The following is a 14,664-nucleotide window of genomic DNA, read 5'->3' as shown; positions in this document are numbered from 1 at the left end:
TATATATATATATATATTATACATGTGCATATTTAGATAGAGACAGGGACAGGAAAGAGACAAGTAGAACAGAGAGGTAAAGGTTATAATATGTAGCAACATATTACTCTGCAGTAATTTCTTTGTTGTTTGTTGTGATTTTTACATTTCCCATGATGAGAACACTAAATTACATAATATTCTCTCATCTGTTCTCCTTCCTTGACCACTGATGACTTCAGGCCATCTTCTTCCATGGCCAAATGATGTTTGTACTGGCCCTAAAGCCAAAGAAAGCCCACCCCAAGCACCTCCTTCAGTGGATGGTCCTCAGAAAGTGGCTCACAAAATACAGGTCTGATCTTGTCTTCTGACAGCTTTTTAGTTTAACTGGTTTTGAAATCAGGGTGTTCCTTCTCTTCGCAATTTAACGAATCACATTTATCCATTTAAATAGGCTCACCACTGGTTAATGCCTAAATGAGGCTAATGTGCCAGTAAAAAATTCTATTTTCAAGACTGAAATGAACTTGGAAAGTATCTAATTTTGCTTCCAGCACTTTCAAGAAGCTGTGAAAGCTTCCACATCCTGCCAAGTTAGCTGCCTGTTTGCAGTCTCCTTGCAAGGCAAAGAAGCCGAGCTTGCTGCTTCTTCAAGACACTGAGCCAGCCAAGGAGGAATATTTCCCTACAGGGAGTTATCTGCTTACTGCCAAAGACCCCAGCTGGGCACTACTCCAAAGTGGGGCTCATTCCTAGAGGAAGCCACCAGGCTGCTCTGCCCCATCCAAAAATTCTCTGGCACTAAGTACCACGCATGTGTGTGTACAAATCAGTTTCCAGGGAGCTTGAGAGCAGGCCAGCAGTAAGTTCCAAAACTACATTAGAAATGATGTACCCAAGTTTATGGACCCAGTTGGATGCATAAAACATTGTTGGGTAGCAAGGACTTCTTTTTTAAAACTCCAAATCTTACTGTAATTCAGGTTTTTTCAACACATGGACGACTGGAAAATTAGTGAGTTGAAGTCAAAATTGGCTGCTGCTTTGAGGTAAGCTGGATCTTCTTGGTTACAGTTATTTGCAAACCAGCTTAATTCTTTTGTAGAGCTTTGTTTTGGGTGAAACAATACTAAGCAGTAAATTTTTGGTCTATGGTAAAAAAAATATGACTCAGCTCTACACACAGTCAAAGAAATCAAGACAGACATTAGTCTGAAATCATTAAGAAACTCAAACATGTAGGAAGCACTCACAAAGACCAGAGGTCTTGATATGGAGACTCTTAAACAGTGCACATGACCCGTTTGAAGCAAGAGTCACCTGGAGACCTATGAGCAAACATCCCTGTGTATGAGATTCCACAGGCTGGCTGAAAACTACACCTCAGTGAGCATCTAAGTGCCCAACACATGCGAGTTTCTACGTACAAGTTTCAAAGATGTGCACAGTGTGGTCCCTAACTTCAAGAAGTATATATCAATTAAATATGCAGGGATAAATGAGATGAGTTCAGAAAGAACTATGATAAAGCTATGTGTGAATGCCTGCCCAAGAATAATAAGGAAGCATTTAGCTTAAACATTCATGGAAAGCCCCTTGAGGACATATTTCCTACACTGAGCTTAGAAGACTACGACTTGCCAAAGGAAGACACTGAGTTTCATGGGTGGTTTTACAGATGCAGAAACCTGGGGAGAGATGTGAAGGGTGTTCTATCCAACTAAACTGAAGGGTCAAGTTTAAAGTGGAAAGTGAAAGCAGTTCATGTCAGAGAACAATGTAATGAACCATCATGCTAGAGCTTGGAAGTCACCCTTCAGGGACTGATGGTACAGGCCACACACTGAGAAGAGAAAAAAGTCACTGGGAAGTGACTATAATTCGCTCCACCTCAGGTTTGGATTGGAAGTGGAGTCCAGGGGCAGGTCCTTCCTACTTGTTCTTCCACAGTAACAGATGGCAAAACTCTCATGGTGAAAAGGCCCCATAGATTTTCTTGGAATAAGGCAAGGAACAGCAAGAAGACAACAGGCAGGGCATTCCCATATGGAGCCAATCTGAGAGAAAATAATTCCCAAGGGATAGAGGGGCCACAACTGCCATCAAAGGACAGGAAGATAGTGGTGCTCAGGAGCTCGGTTCAAAAAAGGGAGAGAGCTGTGTAAACTCACCGAGGTGCCTGAGCTTCAGTCTGTTTAAATCACTCAAGCGCAGCAGGATAAAGGATAGGCCCTTGAACCCTAGCTGTAGGAATGCAGTTAACTGTGGCAGAGCTGTGCTCATCAATTTTATTAATGGGGAACTGCCTTCATCCTGAAAGACAAGGAGGAGTGTTTCTGACAGGTCTCATGAAACCTGACTTTCCCCTCAGGGTATCCAATTCCTGACAGTCCTCAAATTCACACAGAGAGGAGGAAAGTCCAGGCTTAGGGCCCAGTTTTCCAAGGTTATTCTCATTATCCACCCCACCTCTTGACAAATTGTTCCTTCTCCTCCTCCATATATGTGTTTTGGCTGAATAGCACACACCATTCAACCAATTATCGAAGACTGAAACTGGAAGTCAACATCTTTTCTCATTGGTGACATTCCACAGCCAGTTAATAATTAAGGACCCACAACTTCCAGCCTTGATTATCTCTATAGACCCCCTTTCTAGATTTTCTCTAGCACTGCCTCAATTCCAGCTGCCCCCTCTGGAGTCCTTGCTGTGGCTTCTCCAGGGATCTCATTATGCACCATCAGAAAAATGCCTTTCAGTGCAAAATGACTATGCTGCTCCTTGGTTATTAACAATTCCTGATCTCCTACCACTGTCTGGCTTTTAAGACACACTGAATGAGCTTCTTGAAATCATCAAGAAATCAATCCACATTAGAAGTTCACTCATCATTTATTTATTAGATTTGAGGGAATTTTAAGATATATTTTTAAAAACTGGACAATCTTGAGAAAATAGAAGAAAAAAAGTGAAAACTCAAATAAGATGCCACCTCATATCTATTAGGAGGTCTATCAGTAAAAAACAGTGAATTTCAAGTGTAGGAGTGGATGTGGAAAAATGGGGGCTCTTTGTGCATCATTAGTGAGAATGTAAAATGGTACAATGGAAAATGGTATGGCAGTCCTTGAAAAATTACAAAGAGAACTACGATATGATCAAGCAAACTCTTTCTAGTTTATATACCAAGAAATCAAGGCAAAGCCTTAATGAGATATCTGCACATCCATGTTCACAGCAGCATTATTCACAATAGCCCAAAGATAGATGTGCCCATCAATAAATGAATAGATCAACAAAATAAGACATATACACATGATGGACCATTATTCAACCATAAGAGAAGGAGATTCTGATACTTCAATGTGCATAAGCCTTGAAGACAGTATACCAAGTGAAATAAGCCATTCAAAGACAGACACACACCATATGATTCCACCTATTCAAGGACCCTAAGGTATTCAAATTTGTGGAGACAAAAGTAAAATAATGGTTGTCAGGAGCTGAGGATCAGAAGAAAATGGGAAATTATTAATGCCTAGAGTTTCATTTTACAAGATTAAAAATATTCTTAAGATCAGCTGGCTGCACAGCAATGTCAATGCATGTAACACTACTGTACACTTAAAAACAGTAAAGTAGTAAATTTTGTATTAAGTTAATCTTGCTACAACTCTTTAAAAAGAGCAAAGAAAATAGTTGCCATATACTTATTAGCATATAGAAAAATTCAATTATTCTAGACCATACATTTTTATCAGAAATTTTGAACACACTTTAAAAAAAGCTGACCAGAACTTATCAAAATGTTACACATACACAATATTATGTACATAACTTAGGGTACTAAGCTGCAATCTCTCTCCTACTTCTAACCCACCTTGCCCAGATCCAAAGACACATCTCCCCAACAAACAGCTGCTCTGTTCATTTATCAAAGCAAACTGCAAGCACAAGCACAGGTGCCTGGCTTTCAGAGATCTATCCAGCCAAGACTCACCCTGTAGTGTCCTGTTATCTCTTCCTAACCCTCAGCATGACTCTCTCCTTCAAGCATTCATCCAGTTTGTTATGTCCTTTCCTCAGTGGATCACTTGTCCAGTCTGCCTCACCCACTTGTACAGTACAGTCTTTTGTGGATATTGGAGAAAATTAACCAAGAGAACTGATGGAAGTGATTTCAGGTCTCTGAAGGGTGGGTGAACACGGTCAAGTCCAGTTAGCATTCTTCCAGTCATTCCAAATTAGGTATTGTTAATATCCATATGTCTGCACCCATGAGAAAGAAAGTACCAGAACACAGGCTTTAGCACATCTTTTATTAAGGTCTCATGTAACCTTCCATGCCCTCTGCACCAACCTCCTCTGGACAACAGCTCTAGTTATTCATCATGAGCTGTTGCTACACTAAGTGAATGATCCATACTGGGGAAGATGTTAGAACAGGGAAAAATGCCTATCTCTGTGCAGTTGAAGACAAATGGGCTCTTGTGAAATTATGCTTATCACAGATTCCATGAAGTGGCTGGAGGTGAGCTCCATGTTGATAAAGATTCCTCCTAGAAGCCTAAGACTTCTGGATTCTCAGTACCCCACGTCATGGTGTACTTACCCAAAGGGGCCCTGGCACCAGAAAGAGAATCCCTTTCTAAGCACTTCACCTTGTCCCATCCCTGCCCCCTGACCTCCTAGAGAACTCACTTTTCATGCCACAGTTCTGAATGCACACAAGCCTTGGCCCCTCTCCCAGGCTTTCTGTAGTCTGAGCCTAACACTATAGTGATGCATAGCAGAGCCTCAATAAATACATGCTGCTCTCCCCAAATACCTCAGTTCTACATTTCCATCTTGAGAAACACTTGGATCTAAGCAGTTTAATATCACAATTTAAACAATTATTGAGCTAGGACCCAAGTATGCAACCTTTTCTTTCAATGTTCTTCCAGTTTATTGCATGGTGTTTAATTTAGGCTGAGGGCATTTATACCTATAACATAACAAAACAAAATGATAATCAACATGAGTATAGCTTTAATTTTGCTTCATTTTACCCAGTTGCTGCAGCCAACAACTTCGTAACAAGATGACTGCTTCCCATAAATCAGACTAAGCAATTTTTTTCCAATTATTTTTTAATTCATGGGTAATCATTTCTCTTCAGCAGGTGGCAAGTTGGGGGGGGGGCTGGAAGCCAGAGAGAAAGGAGGTATGATGAACTATTAAATGATTTTTACTTGAATTTGTACCAACAAGCATTGCGGGGATAGCAGGGACAAAAATACGTCTAACAGAAGCCAGGTGGAACAGGATGTGTGATGTACATGTCAGATGCATCCAGAGCCATTTCCTGAGCCAGCTGCAATTTAGTCTAAAACAGATCGCTCCTCATTGAGATTCTCTGATTGCCTCTGCCTAATTCTCCATTTCATCATGAGGCTGTCCTTCTCTCTTTTGTCTAAGACTCCTAAGCATGACCTTGAGATTCTTCAAATAAGTGCAGTCATCTGGGACTAGATTTAGGTTGCAAAAATGCATTCCTTTGTGTATCATGTCTTGTTCCAATACTTGGAACACCCATGCCTAGAGAAATCAACTAAAAAATATTTCTCAAAGGACCCATATGTTTTGTTAAAATTTCATTCTTAAATCCATTTGCTAAGTTTTTATTAACCGCATTATATGACTGACACTGTAATATACATAAATAAGTAAGATGAGGTCCCTGACCTCAAAAGACTTCCAACCTAATAGGAAGTAGAATTCTCACCCAACTGCCAGCTCAGGCCTATGCTTGCTGACCGCCCCCTCTCAGGAAAGAGAATGCTTTCTGCCTATGCTTTTTAAATCCTTGACTCTACCTTGTTCTGTCTCTGTGGCTTATACCCGGACCCCAGCCACAACCCTCTTTACTACAACAACAGCCATCAGAGTAGCCTCCTGCTTCTATGCCGCCTTCTCCATAGGCCACACACTCCACTTTGCAAATATTCTCCTGATTGAAACCTTTCCATAGCTTCCCAGACTTCAGTGGCCCACAGGGCACAGCAGCTGGCCCTGCACTGCCCCAACCTGTCTCTTCCCACTCTTCTCACTGACTACCATCCACCCACTCCATCTGGCCTTTCACCTCCCATTCTGATGCAGCAGCATTCCCCATATCCTCTGCCTGGAGCACATCCCTCTCCGTTCTCCCCTTTCAGCTTTATGAACTTTACCTTCACTCCACTCAAGTCTCAGATCAAGTGTCCTCTCCTCAGGAAGGTTTCCCTGAACATTTCACTAAATGCTGCCCCCAAGACTTCCTATTTCATTCCACTTTCAGGATTTATTTTTCAATTACCTGATGACTGCTTCTCTCCTCCATATAACATGTAAACTGATCTTGCCAGCATCACTGGCAACTGTGTTCCAGGCTTAGAACTGTGTCTGTTTCACAGCAGGCTCTGAAAGGATCTGCAGACAGACGAACGTTCCTTACAAAGAGGAATCAAATAAGGATGGCAGCAATGTAGCAGTGTACAGTGCAGAGGGACACTTATTTTTTAGTGAGGGGAGAAGTTAGGAAAAGCTTCCAGAGAGAAGACTGGTTTAGGGTTCCTTGGCAGCAAGGCACAAATGCACTCCATGATCTAAACCTGGAAGAGGAAAATCCCCAGAGGCACAAGAGAGTTTAGGTGTGACTGAGCCTTAAAAACAGTACCTGGAGTGGCCAGAGCACCTGGGGGGATGCAGAGAGGAACACAGATAGCACAGGATGGAACTATGTCTGAGACCACAAAAAGTCATTGAAATGTTCTGAGGCTGAAACCAGTGCACTCTGACCTGCTCTTCATAAACACCAAAAAGAGATATGTGAACTCAAAAATAAACAATAAAAAATGGCATCACTTTTAAAAGGACTACATTTTCCTGTGTTTAGAGAGGAATAAAAGGACTTCAATTTTGTGAATCTGTAAATGTAAAAGAAGCTGGGGCTCAAAGTGACTCTGTGTCTCAGACGAAAGGCTGAATGAAGATTACTTTTTGGATTTCAAAGGCATTAAAAGCCACATCATATTTGCAAATGGTTGCAGATTAAACAGAGGACAGGAAAGAGGAAGTTGGATTTAGGATTAGCTGGGTCCCAGGCTGGAAGACAAAGTCAAGCACTTTTAATACTGCAGAACAATCTGATCAGATAGCTTCACACTGGATGAGCTGAAACTGACCCTGGAGACCTGTATTTTACCTTATATTAAACAACATTACCAAAGGAATGACTCAACTTTAGTCATCATGAAAGACAGCTGTTAAAACCATAATAAGGAATCAAGGGCCCCAGTAAACATGTTTTCTGAAGTACCGATCACTCCATTCTTTCAAGAGGGTTCTCACTTTTTAGGGATCTTATTGATACGACTTAAAGAGGGAATTGTTCAGTAAGCACAACAGTCCACACATAATAAAATGGAAAGGCTGATTGTAAAGGTAAAAGCAGACACAAGGGAGAGCCGTTTTGTCTGCAGAAGTCACAGTCTTGTAGCTGCACAAACTGGTACCTGGGCTTCAGCCTGCAGCCTATGAAATGTGGAGCCCAGATCCAAGGCCCCTCCCAACAAATGAGCATTTCTCTGCAGGTCCCAGCTTTCCACAACCCAGAGTCCTGTGGAGCTGAGCTGAGGGGACAATTGGCTTGGAGACTGTGGAAGGTGCCTAGTCAGGGGCCCCAGGCCATGCAGTGGCCATGATTAGAGTAAGTCAAGGAATAAAGTAGCCAGAGCAGAGTCACATAGACCTGGACAGATACCACAGCTCCAACCCGAGCACTGGGAGAATGAATGTGTACACATCTCCCCCAAAATAAAACTAAGGAGAGTTGTGGGTAATGATGCAGGAGCATAGCAAGATACTCAGCACAGCACCCTGCACACAGCAACCACTAACATAGTAAACACAGCAGTACCTGAAAATCTTATTTTGCTCTGCTTTAGCTACTTATGTGGCTTCATTATTTTATGTACAATTCTCTTGGTAGGAAAGACAAAAAAGTAGGAAAAGACACAAAACTGGAAAGGACCCCCAAAGTCCTCTATCTTGTTCCCTGTTACCAGGCATTTTCCTAATCATTGCTATCTTCTTGAAACTACAGAAGACTTGAACAGCTAAGCTGACCACTTAAAGTCACCCAGCTACTAAGCAGGATAAAACACTGTCATGTGTGTCCTTAGCGGTCCCCGTGGTGTTTTGTTTGAAAGTAGTGAATACAATTTCCTGGGCAATATATTGGAAATGCTAAGAATAAGGCTGTCTCTGTTCTTAAAAATAATTTATAAAATGAGATAAAAGTGTATCAGTTAAAAGGAGCACATGTTGAGTAATCAAAGTGCCATTTCTAAAATATTAGACAGGAAAATGTTAAGGAATCTTGTTACAACCTTTCCTAACGCTTACTATGTTAAGCCAAAAAAAAAAAAAATCAGAAAACATAATCCCATTTGTGTTGTGATTTTAACAGTAAAATTATGTAGCATATATACAGCAAGGGCTGGAAAGGAACTAGGAAAATGACTATAGCTGATGTGCTAAGAAGTTGTATTTTTATCCAGTGACTATAACAGAGTTGGCACAATAAGCATCATGACAGCAACAATCACACAGAAAGAGCACAGCTGTTCACTCACCCAGGGTTGTACAACATGACTGCAGACAGGTTCTCACAGGACTTCGAGAGGTCAGTCATCGACAAGCTGAAGGAGGACAGAAGGCCACTCTAAGAGCAGACACAGGGCAGAACAGTTACCATGGTGGGTAAGAGAAGGCCAGTTCTCTGGACTCTCTGCCTTCAGCCTTCCAGGGACAGTAAGACATATGCACTCCTATTAATGCCCAGAGCAATGGGTCTGAGAACGGCAGCTCAGGGACTGTCAAGGCCCTGCACATTTCACACTCACACCCAGAAAGTGAAGCACACAGGGCCCTGGCAGTCCAGCACTGGGGAAACTCACCAGGTCCCCAACCCTATGGCAAGGCACATGCAGTTACAGTAAAGACCCACAGCACCTTTAAGACCCCCACTCTCCAGCAGGCAGCAGCCCCTGCCATCAGTGGTGCTTACTCACACCAACTGAGTGACACAGACAAGGAGGGAGAGGAGAGAGACCAAAATGTAAGAGCTCGACCCACTCTGGCAAACAGGTTTCCTCCCTCTGAAACCAGAGAGAACCCTGCAGGGTGGCCCTATGCTGGAACAGACAAGTAGCTTCAGTGGCTAGGCCAGCAGCCCTGAAGAAGCCTAGGGCTCGGAGCTCCGTCCACACTTCCACGTAAGTGTTGACAACTTCAGGTAGCCTCTGAAGCAGGTTGAGTGGAGAGGCTGAGTAAATGGGTGGTTAGGGCAAAGGCCCCCACTTTCTGGCCTCAAGCAAGTTGAGAAAATGAAGATGTCTTCCCCTTGATTTCTTCCCTTCTTTCTCTGGTTCTTGGCCTACCTCCCACTCTGTGTACCTTTTGGATGGCCTCATCCCAAGACACTAAGTTGCTCCCAACTCTTCTAACTCAGCCCTGCTCTACTTCACATCCCAAAGAAAAAATCCAATTTACCATGGCTGATTTTGCCCTGCTTGCTCTAGGCCCCAATCTCTGGCTCTCCTACTTGATCAGTCAATCTTGCCAGCAAACTAACTGCCTACATCAAGCAGCTCATACAGCTACCTCCCCAGAGGTCTGTAACCCAGAACACCAGGCTGCTGGAATCACCAGGGACACCTACAGCCCCACTCGACTGGAAGTTCCCTCCTGGAGATGGTGTTTCCTTACCTTCCTCTTCTCCCTGAGCTTGGCAGCTTCCTTTGGGTGATTAAATCGAAACATATTGGTTCTTCCCAAGAGTATCACAGCACCTGAGAACACAAAAGCAGAAATGAATTATGGTAAGCAGTTTGGTCAGCTGACAATGCCAAAGCATAATGGAATTCTACAGTTGATATGAAATTTCCAGTATATTATAAAATAATAAGGAAAAGCTTTATTCTCCAAAGTCTGCTTACATAAGCTAAATTTTAAATCTGCAAAACTTTTATTTTTACAGCCAGATGTCCCAATACTCATGATAACACAGGTAGAAGTGAAGAATCTAAGCCTTGCAGCCTATTATGAGATTCAAAGCTTAATATACTGGTAATTTGACTTTTGATTTCTTGGAAAGAGAAAAAAACAGTTTTCTAAAGAGATATAACAGGAGCAAAGCATATGGTTACAAATCTAATAAATGTTTAATGCTGATAAAAGTAGAAATCTCAAAGAAAAGTGCATTCAAAAAGGAAGCACAGTACAATTGGCAGAGTTCAGGTAACTATTTCTAAAATGACCATAAGATTTTCACCGGAAAGAAATTGTTTTCATGCATGGTGTATTTTTCAAGGAAATGCACTAACTAATCTTATCGAAACCCCATTAAAATTTAGATGGCCACATTAGACATTGAAGAAACAAGAAAGGCTCCTTTGGCTTGACTATACATTTGGGAAAGGCCCCTTATTCAGAAAATAACTGTACAGAAAGCAAAAGAAATAAAGGCAAATAACCAAGGATAACAAAGTCGAGTGACTGCATGGCAAGGGGGAGGGGTAATTTCAGTTTGTTTAGGCAAAAAAAACCCTTTTCAACTCAAATGTGTCCCAGACTCACACAGGAGTCCTGGAGAGTGGTAAGCTCCCTGTTACTGGAGGTAAGAAAACAACGCTGCAGAGGTGATCTGCTATCCTATATGGTCCAATCCACCTGAGTGTCTATAACGCCTATGGACAAATCCCCATGATTGGTCTTTGCCTAGAAAAATGCGATGCAATTACTGTGATCACAAGTGTACAATTTTAGTGACAGTGCAGGCTGTAACAGCTGGACACAGGCTTTTGCAATGAGGACTGTGGCTGGGTCTCGCTGGGTAGCCAGAGGACAAAGATGTGCTCTGTGGGGGAAGGGCACAGAGAGGCTGGGGCTCAGGCAGGAGGATGGCTGTGCCTGGGGCAGGGGAGAATCAAATACAGGGAGTCCAAATAATAGCAGAGTGACACTGCAAAGATGTCACTGAAACAGACAGAGTGGATCAGGACAGCAGTTTAAAGAGTTTTAACTAGCCGTCACAAATTGGTGCACAGTGATAAAACTCACCTAGACATGTTTTCTGATATAAGATCAGTTCCCAACAGTTAAAAACGTAGTGATTTCACATACAACTCTAGATTTCTTTCTAGTATTCCCTGACAAATGTGAAGATAAGAGTAGCAGTAGACCTCTGTTGCTACTTGACCCAAGTCCTCAGGCTGCTGATGTCCACCTCCTGTGGAAAAGGCCCATGACTCCTGGCTGACCAGTCACCAGCCTTTCGCTTGACAGACACCTGCTCTGGGACCCTGCAGGTAATGTCCTAAACCCAGGCACACATTTCTGAGCTTCAGCCAGGATATCCCTTGCCTATCCAGTGTAGTATCTCAAATGTCTCAAGAGGATTTTCATACATAGTGTGGCTAAAACCTAACTAACTATTCCAGATCATCACTACAGAAAGCAGCTGAAGTCTGGTTTTAGTGCATGTCATTATCGAGCAGAAATGGAGCCAATTTGAAAAGCAGAAGATAGATTCAGGATCCTAGAAGGCCATTAGTGGTTACGATCCATTCCATTGGCCTATCTGCTTCTCCCCATCATGTACAGTAGCATTTGTACATTTTCCAAACATGGAAAGGCTCCATGACTATAAAATTAAGAAAGGTGCTTCCCTTGCATTTTACAATGAAGACTCAGAGATATGTGCTTCCCTGAAAGTTAGAAGTTAAGCAGCCATGTCTAGGATATATGTATATTTGATGCTCTTAAAAGTTACATGAGAGATTAATAAGGCAACGGACTCCTGGGTGTTAATTACATCTAATCCAATTCTTTTTTTTTCTGTTAATCAAATGCCTGGCCATGCAAGTTGAAAACTGCTAAAATATGTTAATAGAAAAATAGGCTAGTATTTCAAAGTTATATTTCAAGTCATATTAAATCACTGAAAATAATCTTGTCACCCGTGGTATTTGCATAAAATACACATTAACACAAACCCTTTAAGGAATTAAAGAAAGCAAAATTATCCAAGACAATTCATTATTTTCATCTACATAATGTGTGTCAACTGGCCAGCATGTGAAGGGGCTGTATTAAGGAAGGTTTCTATCCCTTTCCTCTAGGACAACTTTTACTAAACAATAAATTTTAAAATTTGCTTCACTGTTGTTGTTCATTCATTTATTCAGCAAATACTTAATGAATGCTTACTGAACACTAATCATTGTAAGGACACAAGAGTTGAACAAGCCAGAAACAGTACATTTTCTTTGTGAAGCTTAAAATGAGAATAGGAGAGGGGTAAATAATCAAATAATCAGGTATAGTAATTGGCCACATAAATGCTGTTATGGCTTATGTCTAGACGTCCCCACAAAGTTTCATGTAGTCATAGGTGAGGCTTTCTTAGAGGCAGCTGGATATAGAGTGTGTGATGCTGGGATTAAGGGTGTGTGATTACTAAATCCCTCTACGTACTGCTCTGGCACTGCCCTAATCCCAGTAGCCTAGATACAATATAAAAGGGGCAGAAAGATGTTGTTAAGGTCCTTTCATTGTTGCTTTGCTACCTTCTGCCAGCCATGAACTGTTTCTCCTCTGCAATAGCTGTCTGCCACACCACCTTGCTTTCGAGTCAGCCAATTATGGATTGAAGCCTCTACAAACTGTGAGCTAAACAAGCCTTTCCTCCTTTAACTCTGGGTGTCACATATTTTGTCTCTGCCACCAGAAAATTAACTAAAACACACACAAAGCTGCAACTGAAAGTACGAGCCACACTCAACACTCACAAAGCAAGGGAAAAGGGCCTGTGCTAGGGTGGGTAGGGAAGTGTTCCCAGAGGGAAATGATGCTTTAATCAAGCTCTGAGGATGAATGGGGAGAAAGGCATGTGGGAAGGTTCAGTATCAAGAAAGACAGATGAAAAATGATTGGAAGACAGACATGTGACCAGAAGAGGAAATAAGGAATCTTATTGCACAAGATAAGGCTTGACAGAAAGGGAGGGAGTGAACACCCCAAATCCTTCAGGATATGGTAAAGCATCTTGTGTTTTATCTAGTTGCAGTCAGAAAACTCTGTAATAGCACAACATGATTAGTTTCAGAAATAGTCTCTAAACTGACTGAAGAATGACAAAAGAGGAGTACAAGTAGAAGTAGAGACAATGTAGTGGTCCAGGTCAAAGAGGATGATGCTTAAGGACGAGAGGGATAGGGAAGGAGAAAACAAACAGGCCTGCAAGCTATGTAAGAAACAAAATCCACTGGATTCAATGATAGCTGGAAACAGAGAAGACAAGGGACGTAAGACATCTCCTGTGTACTGCATTACCAGCTGTGGAACCACACCAAGTCAAATGCTGGAAAAGGACTATGATTGGGGTAGAGTAATGATAAGTTTTGTTTTACCTGAATTTGAGATACCTTTAGGAAATAAAACTATGAGCCCAAGGCTCTAAGAAATAAGTTCTGGGATATCTACTTACTTACCTGATACCTGTGTATGTATTTATGTGTTTATATGAGCATATATATACATGTACAAAGATATTAGGAAAATATACACTATTTCTTTCTATATATTTCAAAGTTCTAATAGACGAAGCCACAAATATGAGAATGAGAAGAGGGAGACAGAGGGAAAAGGACCTAGGACTAGTCACCTGGGGGAATGCTGGCCTTTAATGCCAAGAAGAGAAGGGAGATCTTTCTTGCAAAAGTAATGGAGGAGGGGCATCAAAGAGAGAGGAAACCCCCAGAAGCCAAGGGAAGAAGCCTAAAATGCAGAAGTCTGCTGAGAGATCCTCCAAAATGATGATGTTAGGCCACCACTGAGTGCGGTAGCCTTGGTGACCACTTAATGGGAAGTGACCAAAAGTCAAGACAAAGGGGCTGAGAGGTAGTGAGAGTTAAGGAAACGTAGATCTACTGAGCGCAACAGCCCTTTGAGGAAACCATGCATGAAAAAGACAGTGCTGATAGTAGTCAGGGTAGGGGCGTATACTTCCCACTGGATGTCTTTTAAAACTCATGAGCATGCTTAAAAAACAGGTGAACATGCTTAAAAACCAGTAAACAAGCTGAAGAAGACAGATGGTCTAATGAATGAGTGACTGAATAAATAAATAAATGTGTGAATGAATGAAACACATGAATGAGAATGGCTGATGGTGTGAAGTTTCTGAATCAGACCCAGAACATGTGTCCTGACTAGAAATCTTGGCATGGGGAAGGAGAAGTCATGGGGTGACCTCTCTAGAAATCAGTCTCCTCATCGACTCACCAAACAGGGTAATTTCTAAAGTTCCTTCCAGATTTTAAATTCTTTGTAACTATGAACTGCTTCTTGCTCTGAGGTTAATGTAATTAATTGCAGCAGATGGACTTTTTGTGATACACTTAATTTGTAATTTTGAGAGCATGCCTAAACCTCCTTGAAATATATGATGGCTTCTTTGAGATTACTTCAGAGCTTGTTAAGTATCTGAAGACGGACAAATTCCAGATGGTTTTAAAAGAGAATGAAGGAGAAATAATATTGTCAAAGGGGAGACAAAGCCATTTATTAAAAAAAAAAAAAAAAAAAAAAAA

General features: G+C 41.7%; 1 protein-coding gene across 13 annotated transcripts in view; it reads right to left on the bottom strand.

Moving 5' to 3' along the window:
• Positions 1 to 14,664, bottom strand: part of Kif16b (kinesin family member 16B) — a 486,842-nt gene that overhangs the window by 334,450 nt on the left and 137,728 nt on the right. For all 13 annotated transcript variants that reach the window (XM_010634116.2, XM_033761168.1, XM_010634117.2 and 10 more), the window contains 2 exons: positions 9,779 to 9,861; positions 8,644 to 8,732 (listed from right to left, as the gene is read on the bottom strand). In XM_010634116.2, coding sequence (XP_010632418.1) covers positions 8,644 to 8,732; positions 9,779 to 9,861 — 172 coding nt within the window. The remainder of the gene's footprint in view (positions 1 to 8,643; positions 8,733 to 9,778; positions 9,862 to 14,664) is intronic.

The sequence above is a fragment of the Fukomys damarensis genome, unplaced genomic scaffold, assembly GCF_012274545.1.
Source record: "Fukomys damarensis isolate Sample0158 unplaced genomic scaffold, DMR_v1.0_HiC HiC_scaffold_7, whole genome shotgun sequence".
In the NCBI taxonomy this organism is placed as follows: domain Eukaryota; kingdom Metazoa; phylum Chordata; class Mammalia; order Rodentia; family Bathyergidae; genus Fukomys; species Fukomys damarensis.
This window is presented reverse-complemented; position numbering and strand designations above follow the sequence as displayed.